Source organism: Engystomops pustulosus, chromosome 4 (assembly GCF_040894005.1).
Source record: "Engystomops pustulosus chromosome 4, aEngPut4.maternal, whole genome shotgun sequence".
In the NCBI taxonomy this organism is placed as follows: domain Eukaryota; kingdom Metazoa; phylum Chordata; class Amphibia; order Anura; family Leptodactylidae; genus Engystomops; species Engystomops pustulosus.
In genome coordinates this window covers 32,310,123-32,331,344 of record NC_092414.1, presented here as the reverse complement: position 1 = coordinate 32,331,344, position 21,222 = coordinate 32,310,123, and the positions used below count along the sequence as shown (strand labels likewise).

General features: G+C 43.8%; 1 protein-coding gene across 11 annotated transcripts in view; it reads left to right on the top strand.

Annotated features, from left to right (window-relative positions):
• The window catches only part of PCDH1 (protocadherin 1), a 166,952-nt gene that overhangs the window by 87,407 nt on the left and 58,323 nt on the right, over nucleotides 1-21,222 (top strand). For 9 of the 11 annotated variants that reach the window (XM_072145643.1, XM_072145639.1, XM_072145640.1 and 6 more), the window contains exon 4: nucleotides 5,756-5,818. The exons of the other annotated variants lie outside the window; for them this stretch is intronic. In XM_072145643.1, coding sequence (XP_072001744.1) covers nucleotides 5,756-5,818 — 63 coding nt within the window. The remainder of the gene's footprint in view (nucleotides 1-5,755; nucleotides 5,819-21,222) is intronic. 11 annotated transcript variants of the gene reach the window in all.

Sequence of the window (21,222 nt, the reverse complement as noted above, 5' to 3'; positions counted from 1 at the left end):
ATTGATCACTTTGTAATGGACTTGGTAGACTGAAAAGGCTGCAGCTCTCTCCTGAATCCCGAGCACAAAGCACAGTGGCTGTGCCTGGTATTGCAACTCAGCCACATTCCCTTGAAAAAGAGGGCTGCAAACAGATCATGTGATGACAAATTAGTGATTTTAAAATCCGTACATGATCAATTTACCAGTCTTGAGCTACCCCATAACCGTCATCTACCTATTTCTTTATAGAGAACCTGTCACAAGGTTTTACCCCCTGACCCCCTCCGGTAGGGTATGAAATGTCATTTGACTCTTCTCGCATCATTTTCTCATGAGATCATTCCTGTTTAGTGGTTGCAGGGGTAAGTTTCACATCAGAAGCCCCTATCTTGTGTTCAACAGTATTTAGAAACATTTTTGTGTCATATTAAACATGAAGATCTAATCTTTCTGATCACATCAGGCGTGTGCCTTTGTGAGCTACAGAACCAGAGACAGCTAAAAACATAGTTGGGACTGCAAGCTCCAGATAAAGATCCAGTTCCCTCCTATTTTTTTAAACTGCCCTCATCTCCAGTTCTATAACTCGCAAACTCATATTGGGATCTAAAAGTTGAGTTTCCTATCTGTAATACAAAGCAAATTTCTATGTACAATATAAATAAGGACGGGGACTTCTGAACTGACCTTCCCATGTAACCGCTTAAATTGACTCATCTCATGTGAAATGTGATGAGAATAGTCATATTTGCCTGACTTTGGGGGAAGATTTTGTTATTGCTAAAAAGATAAGATTTCACCTAAAATTTCTGGAAAGGATATTTCTTTACTACCCCCCTCAGGTAGGGTAAGTGTGCTGAAACCTGGTGACCGGTGGAGTGTTCCTCCATCTAACCGAGTAAGACTGCATGTAAATGAGCCTGAGGGCCTCAAGACTCCATTAACAACTATGGAACCTGGAGCCCCTCAAAGGGCATCTACTACCAAGGTGAAAGACTGTGTCTTGAATATACACCCGACTCTGTGTGTGTATGTATATATGTGTATATGTATATATCTATATAAATGAGACTGTACCTGAATATATAAATAAACGTTATTATTATATTATGCAAATGAGCCTGAGGGCCTCTGGTCTCTAACAACCATGGATCCTGGAGCCCCTCTGGCTCATTTGCATACAGTCCTTCATCCTGGTAGTAGATGCCCTTTAAGGTAATGAACCTAATGAAAAGGTTTGTTATTATAAAGCTGCATATAGTCTTTGGTTCACTTTTTTTTACATCTGCGTTCTCCTTTCTCATCGAGGACAGATGACCGTCCATGGAAACGACAACAAATCTGTTCCTCAATGTTCTCCTTCATCTCTGTATTCTTCTTTGGACGGCGCAGCGTTCGCTGTTCTCTACATTGTACACGGGTCTCCCAGTCAGCTGGTGCGTTACTAATTAGCAATCTGACATTTTCGTGACAATCTGTTAAACCTTCGTTTAAAAATAGGCCGCCGGTGTCCAACTCCACAGGTGCGCTGCCAATTACCTATACCGGAGAAGAGAAGTCGTCATGTGGCTTTAGCATGCTGGATTGTGACATTCTAAGCTGGAGCACAAAAACAAAAGGTCCTGCTAATCATTACTTTAATGATGTGATATACAGCTTATTTGTCTCTAGCACTGTCTTCCAACACACCATGATATTCTTTACACTTCTCTGACACCACCTGCAGACATTGCTAGATGCACAATGATGTACACGGCCGGATTGCATACATGTTGTTTTTTGTGATATAACACGACATCCCTTCCTAAGTTGTAAATCTACAGAATAAGTGAAAAGTCCACAACGCCCTATTATTTCAGAAAGGGAAAATGACATATGATACCCCTGCTGGTAATGGGTGAGGGAACCTATCTTGTAAGGCTTTGTCTGGTATGTGGTGGCCATATTGGATAAGGGGTGTGTGTTTTTTCAATGTGATAGTGGTCATGTGACCTATCAAAGACTAGAATCTTCTCAGAAATCAATTGCCACAATCAGATGTGTAGTTAAAAAGTTATCAACACTGAGTTGGAACGTTCCTTGTGATTCACAGCTATTTGATGTATGGTCCATGGTGCTGAATACTAAATGTGTCAGATCCAGTCTTTATGAACCTGCATTAGAATCCATGGGTTGATAACGTTAGAACCACAAGACCTATTGTAATTCTGAGACAATTTTTGTACTTGTGTGATATGTTGCATGACCACCTTTGGAAAAACTTGACTTGAACCAATATGAAAGCTTTCAAGATGTTGGCCTTGATGGTAGCCAAAAAAAGGACTCCTCCCTTCCAACCAACTATGTGCTCAGGAATGTAATTTTCCCTTTCATTTCTGAAATGAAAGGGTGTCCTGGGACTCGCTCTGTAGGGGTTTGGGATGGAATAAAAATGTGGTAAAATGCCTCATGCCGGAAAGTTCTAACAGGATAAAATATTACCTCCCGGACCTTGACCCCCTCCAATAGTCCACTTTATAGAATTTCCCAAAACACAGAAAATACTTAACTTTGACAAATGGGTCTATCGTGAACATGAGACAACATACCTTGGTCATCTCCCAGCCTATACATGGAGAGGTTTATCGGCAAACTCACCGTTTGACCCTACTGTACTTATATGTACAATATTGGGTTGGGCGTTGAAGGCCGTGGTGTCACAGCTTTATACCACATCCATTGCAACCCAAAGTATGTTTTTTAGGCACGGGCACACATCATAACTTTTCTGCCTACTATACAGTCCTAAAAGCAGCAGTGTCCTGGCACTGAATATCACTGATGGGTTGGCACTTGCTGTCCACTGTGCCTGCTAGACAGATCTGCCAACTCATTCATCAGTGACTGTCAAATTCTGAATTTCAGGGCAAAGCAAAATGCCATTTGTTCTTTTAATCAAGCAGAAACAAGGTACATGGCTTCTGAACGATGGCTCTGCCAAGAGTCGCAAGAGCTCGGATACATGTAGATAGATTAGACATGGCTTCTTTCTTTAAGAGGATAATACAATGGTTTTATGATTACTGAGCAAGTAATCAATCGCCCTTACTAAGCAATTTCCCCATCTGCTTCACCATGTCGTCTATCTACACATCACTGGGACTTGCCAGCTGAGTCGGTGCGGAGGATTCTGTTGTTACCATGGGCATGTTGGACAATAAATTGTTGCTTATAGCTCATCTGGCACGCACCCTCTATCTCGGTCATCTGGCGCTCTGTCTGTCGTTTTCTAGCTGCCATCCCTTTCTCTTTCCGCTCCTCCATCACTTTTTCATTTTCTCTCGTTCTGCTTTTAATGGTTATCTCTTCTCTAGGCTGATGACTGCTTTTCCCCTGTCCTCTTCCCTCCGCCTCCCCCTTCTCTTTCCATTTCAGCTGCATTACAATTTAGTGATCCCTCCTGCTCATCGTTTCTAGATTAAAGAATCGCTAAACACAACGTTTGTTTTAACCCTTTGTCTTCCGCCATGCTTAGGCTTTGCTTCGCCGTAGCCCTGGCTGTCACAGCAGTCTCCATCTTCTGCTGCTGTGCTGTGAAGAATAGACATGACTTTGATTATACAACACTGGCGAGTTCCTGCACCTCCTATTTTGTTGCAGTTTCCTCCATGTCCTGCTGTTTCTTCTTCTAATTAACATTGCAAGTTTCTAAATGGGGAGGGAGGGGGGTTGCCCAAATGTGTATCTGAGGTTATGCTCTATGTATGCTAGTGCTGCTATTTTCTGAACGAGGCTCATTGTTGCATTGCTTAAGATGTTGAAGAAGGGTTCTTCAGTATAGTTGTGCAAGCAACTTTATATATGTACTGTAATATTTTGGGGATAGATGGATGGCTGGCTGCTTGTGTATGTTCTTCCAAAACATGGAGACCATCTGTATGGAAGGATACTGTGGTCAGTAGGTTATATAGCAGGGAGTTGAGAAGATTGTTTAGAGTCCTGTAGAGCAGGTGGTGCTGAACAGAGTGTACATGCTATCTCCAAGCATTGTGTTCTAGACCCGTATGGGCGTAATAGATTGAAATTGTGTCCAGTCTGCAGACAGCATCCTATAGAGCAGGAGGAGCTAAGCAGGTTGAACATGCTGAGCTATCAGGCATTGGGGCACATTTATCATACAATGGCACTAAGTGCACTAGGGTATGATGGTGCTCCCGACACCTGCTGGATCTATAAGTAGGCTTTGGCCTCCTGATAAATCCCTGCATTTTCTATGCAAAGTCTGACCTGGCATAAAATTGCGTCCTAGCAATGTGCCACAGATTGCGCCCTATTAAACCCATTCATGCATGGTGGTGGCTTAATGTGGTAAATAGGCACCATTTCTGGCTGTGTGCCAAGAAGCCTGTAGCTTTCTTATTTATATACTGTAGGTAGTCCATTACAGCTTTTAAGTTTTTTTTTATGGGTTTTTTGTCGATGGCTAACATCATTTGACTTGTGGTACATGAAATCTATCTTTGTCTAGTTGTGGATCTCCATAATCCTATGAAAGATGTATTCAAATCTACCGTAAATGGAATAGCCTATTGATAGGGGGTGTGTTTTTTTTTTTTGTTTTTTTTCCTCTACCCCCCTTACATTTTATACTTGTTTGAAGAATTTTCCCACCTGTTCCCCATTCCCTGAGTCCCGATAATTTTTTGACTAAAGTCATTCATGAATTTTTTGCCTTAAGACACAGTGACATGTCTGTTCAGCTGGTGTCATTCGCTACTGTTGATTCTGTCCAAGTCCAATTAAAAGTCTAGTCCAATTAAAACCTTCAGTACTGATGTATGCCTCTGTTTGTTAAAGGAAACCTATAATTTGGAAATGGTCATTCTGACCCACCTGCACATAAGTGGAGCGGAGATGATGCAGGAACATATTTTAGTTAAGCATATAAATGGAGCCGTTTCGTTATAAAAATAGATTTTTATGTTTGCTAATCACCCACTCGACGCTTCTGTGTGTCACAGTGCTTGTGCATTAGCATAATAGGGCAGGCATGTAGAGTGCTGTACCGACCTCACCCAACCCCTTCCTCGCTCCTGAGAGCCAAAGACTTCACCGAGCCCCCAGGAGCATTAGGACATGTGCATCGCTGGCTTGCAAAGCGCACCTGCCGTCTCGCAGGGCAGCTGCATGAACTATCACCGAAGTCTCGTACTATCGCGAGACTTCAGCGAGGGGATTGCTGAGGTCTCACGATAGGACAAGACTTATGTGATCGTACAAGCCAGCGATGTGCATGCCCTAATGCTCCTGGACATCACCGGCTCTCAGGAGCGAGGGAGGGTGGGGAGAGGCGTTGACGGCACTCTACATGCCTGCCCTATTATTCTAATGTTGAAGCGCTGTGACGCACAGAGAAGCGCTGAGTGGGTGATTTACCAAATATAAGAATCTTTTTATAATGAAATGGCCAGATTATATGCTTAACCAAAATATGTTCCTGCATCATCTCAGCTCCACTTATGTGCAGGTATGTGTGGGTCAGAACGACCATTTCCAAATGGTAGGTTTCCTTTAAGGGCAGTGTGTTGTCAAATGACCTGTGACTTTTTCTCACTTGACTACACTGTCCAAAAGCATATTTTCTTTGATATCTCTGGACTAGATCCAGTCCCAATAATAGGGCTAAATTCAATATTTATATGGATCCCACTCATATTATGGTTAAATGCACATAGTTTTAGATGTATATTTAAGGATGAATGATATTGACAGAGATTATTAATTGTATTAATAGGATTCAACTCACAACTCCTATCCTGAAGATCTGGTGTTGGAGACAACGACTTCAGGACATAAGGTACATCAATGCTGGTCTTGGTTGTTAAGTCTATAGGTGGCTATATAGATGTTTCTAATAGAACCAGAAGGCTGATTATAGACCTATTATAGAAGTATAAATTTTTATAAATAACAAATCAATGAATAATATAGCAAAAAGCTGTTCCATGTAAAATTTCATCTTAACACAGGCTAAAGAAAGAAATTGCTGTCTAGTTGCCAAAAAGTCATTTATGCGTAAGAAGTATGAATAAAGGAATAAATTATTATTAATCTAGGAGTAGCCGAGCTCAGGAGCTTGTCACAGCAGGAACAGCAGAAGGCTTCAAAAAGGGTTTGGATACATTCTTAAAGCAAAGCATATAACTTCCCTAATGCTATGTAATTTCCATCCTTGGTTGATGGAAGGATGGATGTCTCTTTATCAACTTTATTATGTAACTTTGTTTTCATCTCAAATTTAATAGAAAGATGCTGTATTCAATGCTAAATTCCAATATATCATCTAAATAGGCATGCTTACATGTGATGTATGTTCTACAAGATTCATGGTGATCTTGCAGACACACACACACACACACAACCCAATTGGGAAAGTAGCATTCAATTAGACATTTTCACAACCCTACAAATCCCCTTTTGCTTACATTACCTGATTATTTCAATACTCTGCTTCTATGTTGCTACAACCCGATTTATAGAGGCTCAGATCTGTGTTCCTACTTGGGTCCATTGGTGTCAAAACAAATTAGCCAAATAAATGTCACATGGCCCCTGTAATTGTGAGACTGTATACACTGTACAGTCAAACCGGATTAGAGTGTTCCCATTAGCTGATAATACAGGAGCACACGGTCACAAAACTGCCTGCTCTTCGTTCCTCGGTGTCTGAAATTAGCATGTGCACTCGAGCCTCCAGCCGCTCGTGTTTGAGAAGACTTCACTCCGGGAGATTTTTATGTATATAATTTTTTTTTTTATTTTTGCCTGACCTGGTTTTATATCAGGGGGACCAGGAGGCTAATAGTGTTCTTTGATTGGGAGATAGTGAATGCTCCCCAGGCTCACCCAGTACCCACCATAATGTATTTGTACAAAATCTCTCTTATTTATCTGGATTATGAAATTCGGTTAAACATCACTTGTCTTTTATCTATAGATTTAGAGGATTGTCTAGCACTATGTTTGGGATATGAGCAGTGGTAAAGGGAAGTGCATTTCCTAGATGCTTTACTGCCTTGTTTATAGTCCGGATTTGATATTTAAAGAGACAGCAGCTACCAAAATGCATAGCTAGCATATATTCCATTATATTATTACGCAGTGCATATAGTAGGACTAGGATAAATGCTGCTGAATGTGGTCGTCTCACATATGTCCCCCAAGGGTTAAATAAAAACTTGGTCTGGTACCACTTTGATGAGTGAACCAATGCCATTGACCAACATAACTACAGGTATAAAGCAAACCTGGTAACTTTTCTTTGGAGAAGATTCTATATACATACTTTTAGGTTGTCTTTCGACCCATGTTGGTGCCAAACAGGGTCTGAATTGCCCAACTGAGTTTTTTTGGGAGAGTGACCAGTTGGGTTGTTCTAGTAAGTCTGGTTGTCGAGAAATGCTCCTCGAGCAAACAAAGCCTACAGATTGATTCTCCTCCAGAAAATGTATCATGTAGGAGGGAAAAATCTAGTCTCTGTGGCTCATTATTTTCCCAGTGGGTAAACCCCCATAGCCACAATTTTAACAATTAAGACACTATACCATCCATACAGAATTTTGGTCAATGGGGAGTTGTAAAAAAGTTAGATCTTCCTCCTGGAAATCGGTGTCATTGTACAGTATCTTTGACCAAAGTAATCTTCTGCCATGTCTCGGACTTGTTCCAATGAAACTCTACAGAATTGTTTAGTAGAATGGTTATTTATATATCTCGTGTGAGGGTTTAAAAATTTCTGAAGATAAAGTAGCAGTGTTCTTGGCAGTTTCAAAAATTAAAGATACGTTACCTCATCTCCAGAGACTTCAAGTCTAATTTATAGTAGGCACTCCGGTGCCTGAGAGTTATTGTTTTTGTGCTTGTCCACCACTCAGATTTATATGCCGTACATCCTCGTCTAGTTGATGATGCGGAAGTGTTGAGAAGGCCTTAATTCACTTTTAGCCGTGCTTGGCACCTCATCCCTTAGCCGAGCCTGGTAAAATATCTAAAGTTTAGTAAACTAATTTAAGTGTTCTTCTTATCAATCACTGGGCAGTTAAAGCAAATGACTGGATTACAAACACTTTTTTAGATGGGTGAAGACAAGAAATTGGTGTTTCATGCATGAATTAAAGATTTCACCGCTGTTCCAGCACTAATCAAAAGAATAAAATGCAAAGAAGAATTTCTTTCTGCTCTCGGAGACTCATTCCTTTGCATAGTAAAAAATCTATTTTTCAAAGGCAAATGTATAATACGTCATCATCACTGCATTGGTCACAAATTTATAGCTCGTGGAACAAGTACTAGTATTGTTCTCCGACATGGCTAGCTACAGCTTAGGTCAGAAAAGCTATACTTCATGCTAAGGGTCTGGACTGTTGCATGAACCAAGGCTATGTGAAGTCAATGGTCTTTTTCATGGTTGTTGTACAGATGTCTCAGGCCAATCCTTAAAAAGAAGTTGCATCTTTACACTGTTCTGGTAATAACAAAGATTTTCCAGTGATCTCGTCCTTGAAGGGTCTAGTTAGTTTTCCCTATTCTTGGTTGTGATTTAATTTTTCTTTATTTAATTGGAATCCAGATTTATTTTCTAAGTTTTTTTTTTTATAGGTTTTATTTGAAAAAAATTCTATTTTTTTTTTCTTTTACTGGTCAAGAATTTGTCTTGGAAAGATCCTGATAAATCATTAAACCACTGAATAAATTTATAACCAAAAATTTCAATGATATTTTTTTAAACACTTTAATAACTTACAATGTAGAATGAGACAAATAATGACATTCTCTCTACCATGAAGTCTCGGCAGCAATTTATGCTGGTGTTTTTATTTTCCAGCTGTTCACGGCTGTTTTCTAGCATCGGGAGCCAAAAAGCTGCTAGTGTCGAAAGTTTGACCTATGAAGCCGTTGACATTGATTTTGTATGAGTGCCTAAGATAATCGTTTTGTTACAAATTCGAAAAGTTACCGTGTAATAGAACTTGAAATGAAAGACTAAAGAAAGCAGGGGGGCCAAAAAATTAAAATGTCCGAAAATAATTTTTTAAAAATGTGATTAAAGACAACCTACAGGAGAAAGCGGTGCGAAAAACTCGATGTTCGGCAAATTTCCCGGCAGTCAAAGGGTTTGTAAGGAGAAGCCTAGTGAGACATTAGTGTGGGTAACCGGCTTCTGGAGAGTCTTGTCAGAAAGTGAAAAATGGCAGGGAATTTAAGGGATGCTCCTGGACACACTCTAAGTCTAACATGGTTACAGGACGATAAGATTTATTATCACGGACCAGCATCCCTAACAGCTGGTACCATAAATAATTAAGGCCAATGGAATTGTATCCCTTTATCACCCACAACCTTTCCTCCTCCCTTGTCGCGGCTCACTGGTTAAAAAAATACTGTATTGAAATGCAATTGTAAAGATGGGCACTGAGGAGCTGTCAGTCCTGTAAATGCAGCCTTTGCTAAGTGCCGGTAATTACCAAGGCTACCGTAATATTTACTAACCTCATGGGCCTCTACATTGAGTAATAATGAGCAGCCGGGCAGTAAGGTCAGCTTGCATCACTCATTTTCATTTTCCAGTCTGTTTGAAGCAAGGCCTACTCGGAAAGAAAAACTAAAAAAAGAAAAAACATGCTTCAATACAATGTATTTCTCATTCGACAGACCAAACCATTTTTTTTTTTTTTAAAGCAAATTGATTGTTTTGCCCATTTGGTGATCCTATAAATAGATTACATAACACTATTTTTTTTAATCTCTCATTGGCCATAAAGGGGCCTAGTAAATGAGGATCACATGGGTCCCCCCTAACCACTACACACACCACACACTACACACACCACACACTACACACACCACACACTACACACACCACACACTACACACACCACACACACTACACACACCACACACACACTACACACCACACACACACTACACACCACACACACACTACACACCACACACACACTACACACCACACACACACTACACACCACACACACACTACACACACACCACACTACACACACACCACACTACACACACACCACACTACACACACACCACACTACACACACACCACACTACACACACACCACACTACATCATCCCATCCCATCGAAGCATTTAAGCATCACAGGACCAAACCAGCAACTTCCAGTATAACGTTTTGACCTGGAGTTGTATCCAGGAGGGTCTGTGAAGGTGAAGCCTTGTACACACAACTGTAAAATGGGGATGTGCTCAAGTTGCCATTTTTGCATGTCCCCATTTCTTCCCATGATTGTGTGCTAGAAATTATGAAGCGGGGCCTATTTATGCCTAAATTTTCAGCCCAAGATCCTTCATGCTAATGAGATGTGTTTTACTGTTTGTGGCAAGAGACCACACAACGTTCACGAGGCCTTCATTTAGTTTGGGACAAAAAAAAAGTTTTTAAGGGGTGATCTATTTAAATTGTACAAATGCATGAAGGAATAGTACAAATATCTTTTTAGACCTGCGCCTGCAAAAAGAAGGGCAAGGGAATATTCTCTACACCGTGAGCAAAGACTGTTTTACCATGATTTTAGGTGCTTAAAGGTATTCCGGGAATATGAATGTCTGATACAAAAACCCATGATGCTATAAATAAATGACAAATAAAACGAAATGTCATTAGTCACAAAATGGAGCTTAAATAGTTTGATTTTATGATTCACAAAATTTATGGCATCTCTAAAGTATGCAGAGTTATCTCCAAGATGGCCACCACTGGAAACTACAAGTCCCTTTAGTTCTCAGTAACAGCTCCTCCCTCTTATGCTCTGCTTTCAGTGATGATGTAACAGATTCTCCTACTCTTTTACCATAGTAATGATGTGTAACTGTCATCACTGTACATTACCTCACTGAGATGGCGTCTCACCACAACACCGGCCATACTGGATGCACTGCAACCAACCCACTACAGCCAAACTTAGTGATTATCGCATGTCCTGCCTAGGCAGGTGCAGGACATGTGATGTGGACATGTGACCAGCGGCCATCTTCTGTCCTGTGTCTGGTCCACATGGAGGAGATTAACAGACTAATTAAAGGGCTTGTAGCATTTTAATTCTTCATTACAGTCTATGTCCTTCTAAGGGGAGTAAAATTTTAAGTAACTTTTTTTTATTTAAAATACATATTAGCTTATATTTTAGGGACCCATTTGTATATGAATTATGCCGATTCCTGGATTATTCCTTTAATCTTCACTGTGAGAAGAACATTTTTCATCATTATGGCCTATGTGTGATGAGCGTTATGGTTTGGTTTTGCTCTTTCCTCTGAAGCAATACTGTAGGTTTATACTTTGAACTTGTTGATCCTCCATTTTTTGTTTTACCTTTTCTGTTATGATAAAAAACATGTTCCTTGACTCGGGCAAATAGTTTTTTTTTTTTTTTTTTTTTTTTTTTAGGTTTCGATTAAACTAAATGTCTATTACAATCTCTTAAGTTGAAGGACATTAAAATTTTCTTAGAGCTTTTCATCCTTTTGTCTAGTAGCTTTTTCTGCTGACCACTTTATTTCTTTCATGCGGTCTTGTGTTTTAGCTGGCATCATCAAAGTCTGTTGGTATAGAACTGTGTATTTTTGTTCTCTGCCACTAACATAATAAAGACCAGCAGAAGGAGAGCTCTTGAACCCTTCAACTTGCTGTTAAGGGTTCTTCTACTGCTGAAATGAAGAGTTTCAGAATATTCTAGGTAAGAGGGGAAGATCAATCTTAGTTTCTGAAGTGTCCGTTCATGCTTGGTGGTACTTTGTTAGGAATCTTGGTTAACAAACATAAGCGTTGGTTTAGGTTTTTGAAGAATCTCTATTATTACATTTTGAATAAATATAGCTGATGTCATTTCCTCTGACTTGTAGTCACCATTAGCTACTTTATATCATTGAAAGAAGATTTTGCGGACGATGTGAATCAGTTTGTCAGAAGTCAAAGTATAAACTCTCCCTGAGAGAGATGATATTGCATTGATGAAGGCCTTCAAACATCTGTAGCAAATATTGGTTTATGAGGTCAGATTCTCTTACTAATACAAAGGGCCATTTGTATGGCCATCTTCAGATGTTTCAATCTTGTAATTAGAGGACCTAGAGTCCTTATGCAAAAGTATAGTAAGAAAAAACTAAAAAACTTAGATGGCGGCGCCTCGGGTAATATCGACAGACTAAGGGCAAATATATAGAAAAGGTTCCCAGTGGGGTGCTCACCATATGCCAAATTGGCTGCTGTGCATATAACCCTTACAAAGGTAGAAGTTCCAAGGTTGATCAATGTCCGGACATGGTCTGCACCTCCTCTAGCCAAAAGCAAAAATACAGATTCCCCAATGATTGGGCCGGTTACATGCAGTGCATAAAACAAGAGGGCTAAACGATATGGGTTTATTAGCACAGTTTCTAAAAAAAACTATATAGAAGACTATTAAAATTTAGAAGTATTAAAAACACATTCATATAAAACACACAATATAAATGTGCTTTTTATACTTCTTAATTTCAATAGTCTTTTATGATAGTTTTTATGAACTGTTCATGCTAATAAACAGATTTGCAGTAGAGCCAGTGCCTACTGTTGTGGATACTCCAATCCGGTGGTCAGTGCCCAAATATTGTCAAAGGGCTCCCAGCTACCATTTACAAGTTGTGCTACAGTTTCCAAGTTTGGTAAAGGTGATTTTGACAAGTATCTTTTCATCTCATACCTAAGGTTGTATGATTTTGGTCTTTTAGTTAGGCTCATCCTTATCAGATTGATGGGTTACATGCAGCCCCCTGTCTGTAGGGGCCATGATTGAACAATCTTAAAGGGAACCTGTCACCCCTGTTTGAAAAAAAATTTAAGTTGTGGGCAAGTTCCCATAAAGCCCTTATAGCATAAGGGCAACCTTTCTTCAGCTGATTAAAATCGCTGTGCAGAAAAGGAAAAAATGTAACCTTTTATTCTCTGCCTGGTAACCAGACAGTCTAGCGAGTCGAGGTGGGCGGATACAAATGTGCGAGTCCCGCGGCTTGCTCACACCTCCTTTCCCCATGTCATCCGGCTGTCGGCGGAATTATAACACGTATGCCTATGGCTGCCATATGCTGAAGCAGGAAGCTAAGCAGTAAAGCCACGCATGTGCGGTTGGCATTTGTGTTATAATTCAGCCGACAGCTGGATGACGTAGAGAAAGAAGGCCACGGGACTGGCATGTATGTATCCGCTAGACTCTGTCTGGTTACCAGAGACTAAAATTTTTTTTTTTCCTTTTCTGCGTAGCGATTTTTATCAGCTGAAGAAAGGTTGCACTTATGGTATAAATGCTCTTTGGGAACCTACCCGCAACTTAATTTTTTTCAAACAGCGGTGACAGGTTCCCTTTTAAAGAGCTGGTTTAAATGGGTTTGGACAAAAGCTAGGCCATTCAATATTGTAGTTATCAACAAACCTTGTAGACCTTGCAATACTGTGCTCATTATCCTTTTATTTGTGTGCGTTTTTTTTTTTTTCTTGCATACAATATGTGTCTATGAAAGTCTATAACTAGAGATGAGCGAACACTAAAATGCTCGGGTACTCGTTATTCGAGACGAACTTTTCCCGATGCTCGAGTGCTCGTCTCGAATAACGAACCCCATTGAAGTCAATGGGAGACTCGAGCATTTTTCAAGGGGACCAAGGCTCTGCACAGGGAAGCTTGGCCAAACACCTGGGAACCTCAGAAAAGGATGGAAACACCACGGAAATGGACAGGAAACAGCAGGGGCAGCATGCATGGATGCCTCTGAGGCTGCCTAATCGCACCATTATGCCAAAATTATGGGCAACAGCATGGCCATGACAGAGTGACAGAATGAAGCTAGATAGCATCTAAAACATCCAATAATTGACCCTGACACTATAGGGGACGGCATGCAGAGGCAGCGGCAGCAGGCTAGAGAGTGGCATGGCGACATACCCTAAATGGACTCAGGCTTCAAACCAATGGGTGGCAGAGAGGAACCAAAGGAGGTGAGCAAGAAGCGCTCAAATAATATCGGTACATGATAAAAGTTTGCCAGTATATTTTGTGGATTACACAGCAGGGTGGCGACAAAGTTAACATGGAAGCCATGAAAACAACCCAAAATTCTGCCTGACACAGCTCGTTTGATAAGGGGACCATGTATGGAGGCAGTGAACTAGTAGTAGATTAAAGGTGCTGCAGTTAAAACTATGTTAGTTGGATCTTGGCATGGAGCTGGCGCTCCGCTGCCAGGCGAGCTTTCGCCAATCCAAGCCCCTGTCTATAGGCTACTCCCCAAACAGCACTTCTAAGAACCTTTTGTATAAGATCAAGTGTAGTAGCGTTCTTATAAGTTTAGGATATGGCGGGTGAGGGGAATGTAAACAGATGCGCAAGAAGCGCTGAAATAATATCCCTAAATGGTAAAAGTTTGCAAGTATATTTTGTGGATTACACAGCAGGGTGGCGACAAAGTTAACAACTTTGATGTGGAATGCCCTGTAATAGCTCTTGGGCGGTGTGCCTTTTATCGCCTAGGCTCAGCAGTTTCAGCACCGCCTGCTGTCGCTTAGCGACGGCACTGCTGCTGTGCCTAGAGCTACCGACTGATGGCGCCATGCCCACGGATGGTAATTCGGAGGAGGAGGAGGTGGAGGAGGGGTGGGAGGAGGTATAGTAGGCCTTTGAGACCTGGACCGAGGTAGGCCCCGCAATTCTCTGCGTCGGCAGTATATGACCAGCCCCAGGGTCAGACTCGGTCCCAGCCTGCACCAAGTTAAGTGTAGTAGCGTTCTTATAAGTTTGGGATATGGCGGGTGAGGGGAATGTAAACAGATGCGCAAGAAGCGCATGATGCGCATGGAGCTGGCGTTCCGCTGCCAGGCGAGCTTTCGCCAATCCAAGCCCCTGTCTCTAGGCTACTCCCCAAACAGCACTTCTAAGAACCTTTTGTATAAGATCAAGTGTAGTAGCGTTCTTATAAGTTTAGGATATGCCGGGTGAGGGGAATGTAAACAGATGCGCAAGAAGCGCTGAAATAATATCCCTAAATGGTAAAAGTTTGCCAGTATATTTTGTGGATAACACAGCAGGGTGGCGACAAAGTTAACAACTTTGATGTGGAATCCATGAAAACAACCCAAATTTCTGCCTGACACACCTCGTTTGATAAAGGGACGATGTATGGAGGCAGCTATATGGACGACTTTTGGAGGTAGCAATGGAGACAACGTGTGGAGGCTGCTATGGAGACAATTTAATTTGGATAGTGCCTGTATGTGGCAGTCCCAAACATTTTTCAAACCAGAGGAGCAGGTAGGTGGCCCTCCAGTAAAATGGGATAGATTGAGTGCCTGTATGTGGCAGTCCCAAAAATGTTTCAAACCAGAGGAGCAGGTAGGTGGCCCTGCAGTAAAATGGAATAGATTGAGTGCCTGTATGTGGCAGTCCCAAAAATGTTTCAAACCAGAGGAGCAGGTAGGTGGCCCTCCAGTAAAATGGGATAGATTGAGTGCCTGTATGTGGCAGTCCCAAAAATGTTTCAAACCAGAGGAGCAGGTAGGTGGCCCTCCAGTAAAATGGAATAGATTGAGTGCCTGTATGTGGCAGTCCCAAAAATGTTTCAAACCAGAGGAGCAGGTAGGTGGCCCTCCAGTAAAATGGAATAGATTGAGTGCCTGTATGTGGCAGTCCCAAAAATTTTTTAAAACAGAGGACCGGGTAGGTGGCCCTCCAGAAAAATGGAATAGATTGAGTGCCTGTATGTGGCACTCACAAAAATTGTTTCAAACAGAGGACCGGGTAGGTGGCCCTCCAGAAAAATTAAATGCATGAAGTACTATAGCAAGAGCCAGTGGGCCCTGTCAAAAAATAGCCATTTTCCTCTGCTTTACTGTACAAAGAGGAGGAGAAGGAGGAAAATGAGGAGGAGGAGGAGGAGTGGATCAATTATTCAGGTTGAGCTTCCTTCACCTGGTGGAGATTGGAAATTCTGAGAAATCCAGCCTTTATTCATTTTAATAAGCGTCAGCCTGTCAGCGCTGTCAGTCGACAGGCGTGTACGCTTATCGGTGATGATGCCACCAGCTGCACTGAAAACCCGCTCGGACAAGACGCTAGCGGCAGGGCAGGCAAGAACCTCCAAGGCGTACAGCGCCAGTTCGTGCCACATGTCCAGCTTTGAAACCCAGTAGTTGTAGGGAGCTGTGTGATCATTTAGGACGATGGTATGGTCAGCTACGTACTCCCTCACCATCTTTCTGTAAAGATCAGCCCTACTCTGCCGAGACTGGGGACAGGTGACAGTGTCTTGCTGGGGTGACATAAAGCTGGCAAAAGCCTTGTAAAGCGTACCCTTGCCAGTGCTGGACAAGCTGCCTGCTCGCCTACTCTCCCTCGCTACTTGTCCCGCAGAACTACGCACTCTGCCGCTAGCGCTGTCAGAAGGGAAATACTGTTTCAGCTTGTGCACCAGGGCCTGCTGGTATTCATGCATTCTCACACTCCTTTCCTCTCCAGGGATGAGAGTGGGAAGATTTTGCTTGTACCGTGGGTCCAGGAGAGTGAACACCCAGTAATCGGTGCTGGAATAAATTCTTTGAACGCGAGGGTCACGGGATAGGCAGCCTAGCATGAAATCTGCCATATGCGCCAGAGTACCAACGCGTAAGAATTCACTCCCCTCACTGGCCTGACTGTCCATTTCCTCCTCCTCCAACTCCTCCAACTCCTCTTCTTCTGCCCATACACGCTGAACAGTGAAGGACTCAACAATGGTCCCCTCTTGTGTCTCGCCAACATTCTCCTCCTCTTCCTCCTCATCCTCCTCCACCTCCACCTCCTCCGATATGCGCTGAGAAACAGACCTCAGGGTGCTTTGGCTATCAACAAGGGAATATTCTTCCCCCGTCTCTTGTGACGAGCGCAAAGCTTCCGACTTCATGCTGACCAGAGAGTTTTTCAACAGGCCAAGCAGCGGGATGGTGAGGCTGATGATGGCGGCATCGCCACTGACCATCTGTGTTGACTCCTCAAAGTTACTCAGCACCTGACAGATATCAGACATCCACGTCCACTCCTCATTGTAGACTTGAGGAAGCTGACTGACCTGACTACCAGTTCTGGTGGAAGTTGACATCTGGCAGTCTACAATCGCTCTGCGCTGCTGGTAAACTCTGGATAACATGGTCAGTGTTGAATTCCACCTCGTGGGCACGTCGCACAACAGTCGGTGAGCGGGCAGTTGGAGGCGGCGCTGCGCTGCCCTGAGAGTGGCAGCATCTGGGCTGGACTTCCTGAAATGCGCACAGATGCGGCGCACCTTCGTGAGCAAATCAGACAGATTGGGGTATGTCTTGAGGAAACGCTGCACTATCAGATTTAACACATGGGCCAGGCATGGCACATGTGTCAGTCTGCCGAGTTGCAGAGCCGCCACCAGGTTACGGCCGTTGTCACACACAACCATTCCCGGCTTGAGGTTCAGCGGTGCCAGCCACAGATCAGTCTGCGCCGTGATGCCCTGTAATAGCTCTTGGGCGGTGTGCCTTTTGTCGCCTAGGCTCAGCAGTTTGAGCACCGCCTGCTGTCGCTTAGCGACGGCACTGCTGCTGTGCCTAGAGCTACCGACTGATGGCGCCGTGCCCACGGATGGTAGTTCGGTGGAGGAGGGGTGGGAGGAGGAGGAGGCATAGTAGGCCTGAAACACCTGGACCGAGGTAGGCCCCGCAATCCTCGGCGTCGGCAGTATATGAGCAGCCCCAGGGTCAGACTCGGTCCCAGCCTCCACCAAGTTAACCCAATGTGCCGTCAGCGATATATAGTGGCCCTGCCCGGCAGCACTCGTCCACGTGTCCGTGGTCAGGTGGACCTTGTCAGAAACGGCGTTGGTCAGGGCACGGATGATGTTGTCTGACACGTGCTGGTGCAGGGCTGGGACGGCACATCGGGAAAAGTAGTGGCGGCTGGGGACCGAATACCGAGGGGCGGCCGCCGCCATGAGGTTGCGAAAGGCCTCGGTCTCTACTAGCCTATAGGGCAGCATCTCCAGGCTAAGCAATCTGGAGATGTGCACATTAAGGGCTTGGGCGTGCGGGTGGGTTGCACTATATTTGCGTTTCCGCTCCAGCGTCTGGGGTATGGAGAGCTGAACGCTGGTGGATGCTGTGGAGGATCGTGGAGGCGACGATGGGGTTTTTGTGCCAGGGTCCTGGGCAGGGGGCTGACTAGCAGCTGACACAGGGGAAGGAGCAGTGGTGTGCACGGCCGGAGGTGAACGGGCTTGTTGCCACTGAGTGGGGTGCTTAGCATTCATATGCCTGCGCATACTGGTGGTAGTTAAGCTAGTAGTGGTGGAACCCCTGCTGAGCCTGGTTTGGCAAATGTTGCACACCACAGTCCGTCGGTCATCCGGTGTTTCCTTAAAGAACCTCCACACTTCTGAAGATCTAGCCCTCGCCGCAAGAGCCCTCACCACGGGAGCTTCACTAGTTGACAGTGGCGCTGATGCACCAGCTCTGGCCCTGCCTCTCCGTCTGGCCCCACCACTGCCTCTTCCAACCTGTTCAGGTCGAGGACTCTCCTCCGTCTCAGAAGCACTGTGTTCACCCGGCCTCTCAACCCAGCTTGGGTCTGTCACCTCATCATCCTCCGATCCCTCAGTCTGCTCCCCCCTCGGACTTCCTGCCCTGACAAGAACTTCCCCACTGTCTGACAACCGTGTCTCCTCATCGTCGGACACCTCTTTACACACTTCCACTACGTCAAGAAGGTCATCATCACCCACAGACTGTGACTGGTGGAAAACCTGGGCATCGGAAAATTGCTCAGCAGCAACCGGACAAGTGGTTTGTGACTGTGGGAAGGGTCCAGAAAACAGTTCCTCAGAGTATGCCGGTTCAAATGCCAAATTTTCCTGGGAGGGGGCAGACTGGGGGGGAGGAGGCTGAGGTGCAGGAGCTGGAGGAGTGGGGATTTCGGTGACATGGGTGGACTGCGTGGAAGACTGACTGGTGGTGGACAAATTGCTCGAAGCATTGTCAGCAATCCACGACATCACCTGTTCGCACTGTTCTGGCCTCAACAGTGCTCTACCACGAGTCCCAGTAACTTCAGACATGAACCTAGGGAGTGTAGCTCTGCGGCGTTCCCCTGCTCCCTCATCAGCAGGTGGTGTCTCACCCCGCCCAGGACCACGGCCTCTGACCCCTGCAGTAGTTGGACGCCCACGTCCCCGCCCTCGTCCTCTACCCCTAGCCCTCGGGTTAAACATTTTTAAAATGAGAGTTATAACTTTTTTTTTTTTTTTTTACTTCTTTTTGTTTTTTTTTGTGTTTTTTTGTGTTTTTTTGTGTTTTTTGTTTTTTTTTGAGTTTTTAAAACCAAACAATCCTATCCTATTGCTATGGCTATTTTCTAGCCAAGTATCAAAGGAAGCACACTACTATGCCAGATGAGATGACACTGAGTTATTGCCTAATAGAAATCCAACCCCTACTGAATTTTGCCACTTCGGCCTTTGCTATGGATATGTGCGCCACTAAGCGCAGAACACAGCGGTCGCAAGTCTCACTACAAATTGCTCAGAATTGGCAAGTACATGCACTGCAGAAACTACAGCCACCAGCAGATCAACCAGAAATCAAATATATAGAACGCTACTGTAGGCTTCAAGAAGCTGTTTGTATTCTCCTATGGCTATTTTCTAGCCAAGTATCAAAGGAAGCACACTACTATGCCAGATGAGATGACACTGAGTTATTGCCTAATAGAAATCCAACCCCTACTGAATTTTGCCACTTCGGCCTTTGCTATGGATATGTGCGCCACTAAGCGCAGAACACAGCGGTCGCAAGTCTCACTACAAATTGCTCAGAATTGGCAAGTACATGCACTGCAGAAACTACAGCCACCAGCAGATCAACCAGAAATCAAATATATAGAACGCTACTGTAGGCTTCAAGAAGCTGTTTGTATTCTCCTATGGCTATTTTCTAGCCAAGTATCAAAGGAAGCACACTACTATGCCAGATGAGATGACACTGAGTTATTGCCTAATAGAAATCCAACCCCTACTGAATTTTGCCACTTCGGTCTTTGCTATGGATATGTGTGCCACTAAGAGCTAAACACAACGGTAGCAAGTCCCCCTGCTAATTCCTCACAAAATGGTAAAAGATGCAAATTAAAATAAAAAAAGTAGAACGTTATTGTAGCCCTAAGAAGGGCTGTTGGGTTCTTTGAGAATCACTCCTGCCTAACAGTAAGCTAATAGAACACCCTAACGCTTACCCTGACCAGCAGCAGCTCTCTCCCTAGCGGCATCCAGAGACAGAATGATCCGAGCAGCGCGGCCAGCGGCTAGTCTATCCCAGGGTCACCTGATCTGGCCAGCCAACCACTGCTATCGACGTGTAAGGGTACCACGTCATGCTGGGTGGAGTGCAGAGTCTCCTGGCTTGTGATTGGCTCTGTTTCTGGCCGCCAAAAAGCAAAACGGCGGGAGCTGCCATTTTCTCGAGCGGGCGAAGTATTCGTCCGAGTAACGAGCAGTTTCGAGTACCCTAATGCTCGACCGAGCATCAAGCTCGGACGAGCATGTTCGCTCATCTCTATCTATAACTTGTTCTTGTGGCACAATTACTCATCTGTCATTGTGCACGGCATAAGCGTCAATAATCATTACACTGTAGTGGCATGGGAACGCGTATTATGTATTGAATGGCATTGATTATGTATGTAGAGAAGTCGTCATCACCGCGGATCGTGCCTGTTGCTCTTATGAATGACCTGTTTTTTAGTCGTTGCAATAGTTCATGACCAGCAGGCAATGTAAAACCTGTCATTTTACCACTTGACAGTATATTATCTTATCTATGCCAAGAGCTGCTGCAGCAGTTGCCATAATGATCACGCAAATACATGTTAAGGATACTGCTGAAGTAGCTGCATCCTAATCTGGATGAGGTCCATGTCAAGCCACCTTTGCCAAGAGGATAGGGCAGGTGTCCGACTAAAGTTGGCAGCTGTCACCTAAGTAATATTATCATCATTCTTCTCCATACAAAGACACATTTGTCTATTGTTTTCTGTTGTGGAGAAGGCAACAGTTATGTGACTTTGTTTTCTGTATACAGAATAGTTTCCGGAACACTTTGTTACATGATGGACTTCTCTTTAGTAACCAGTATGT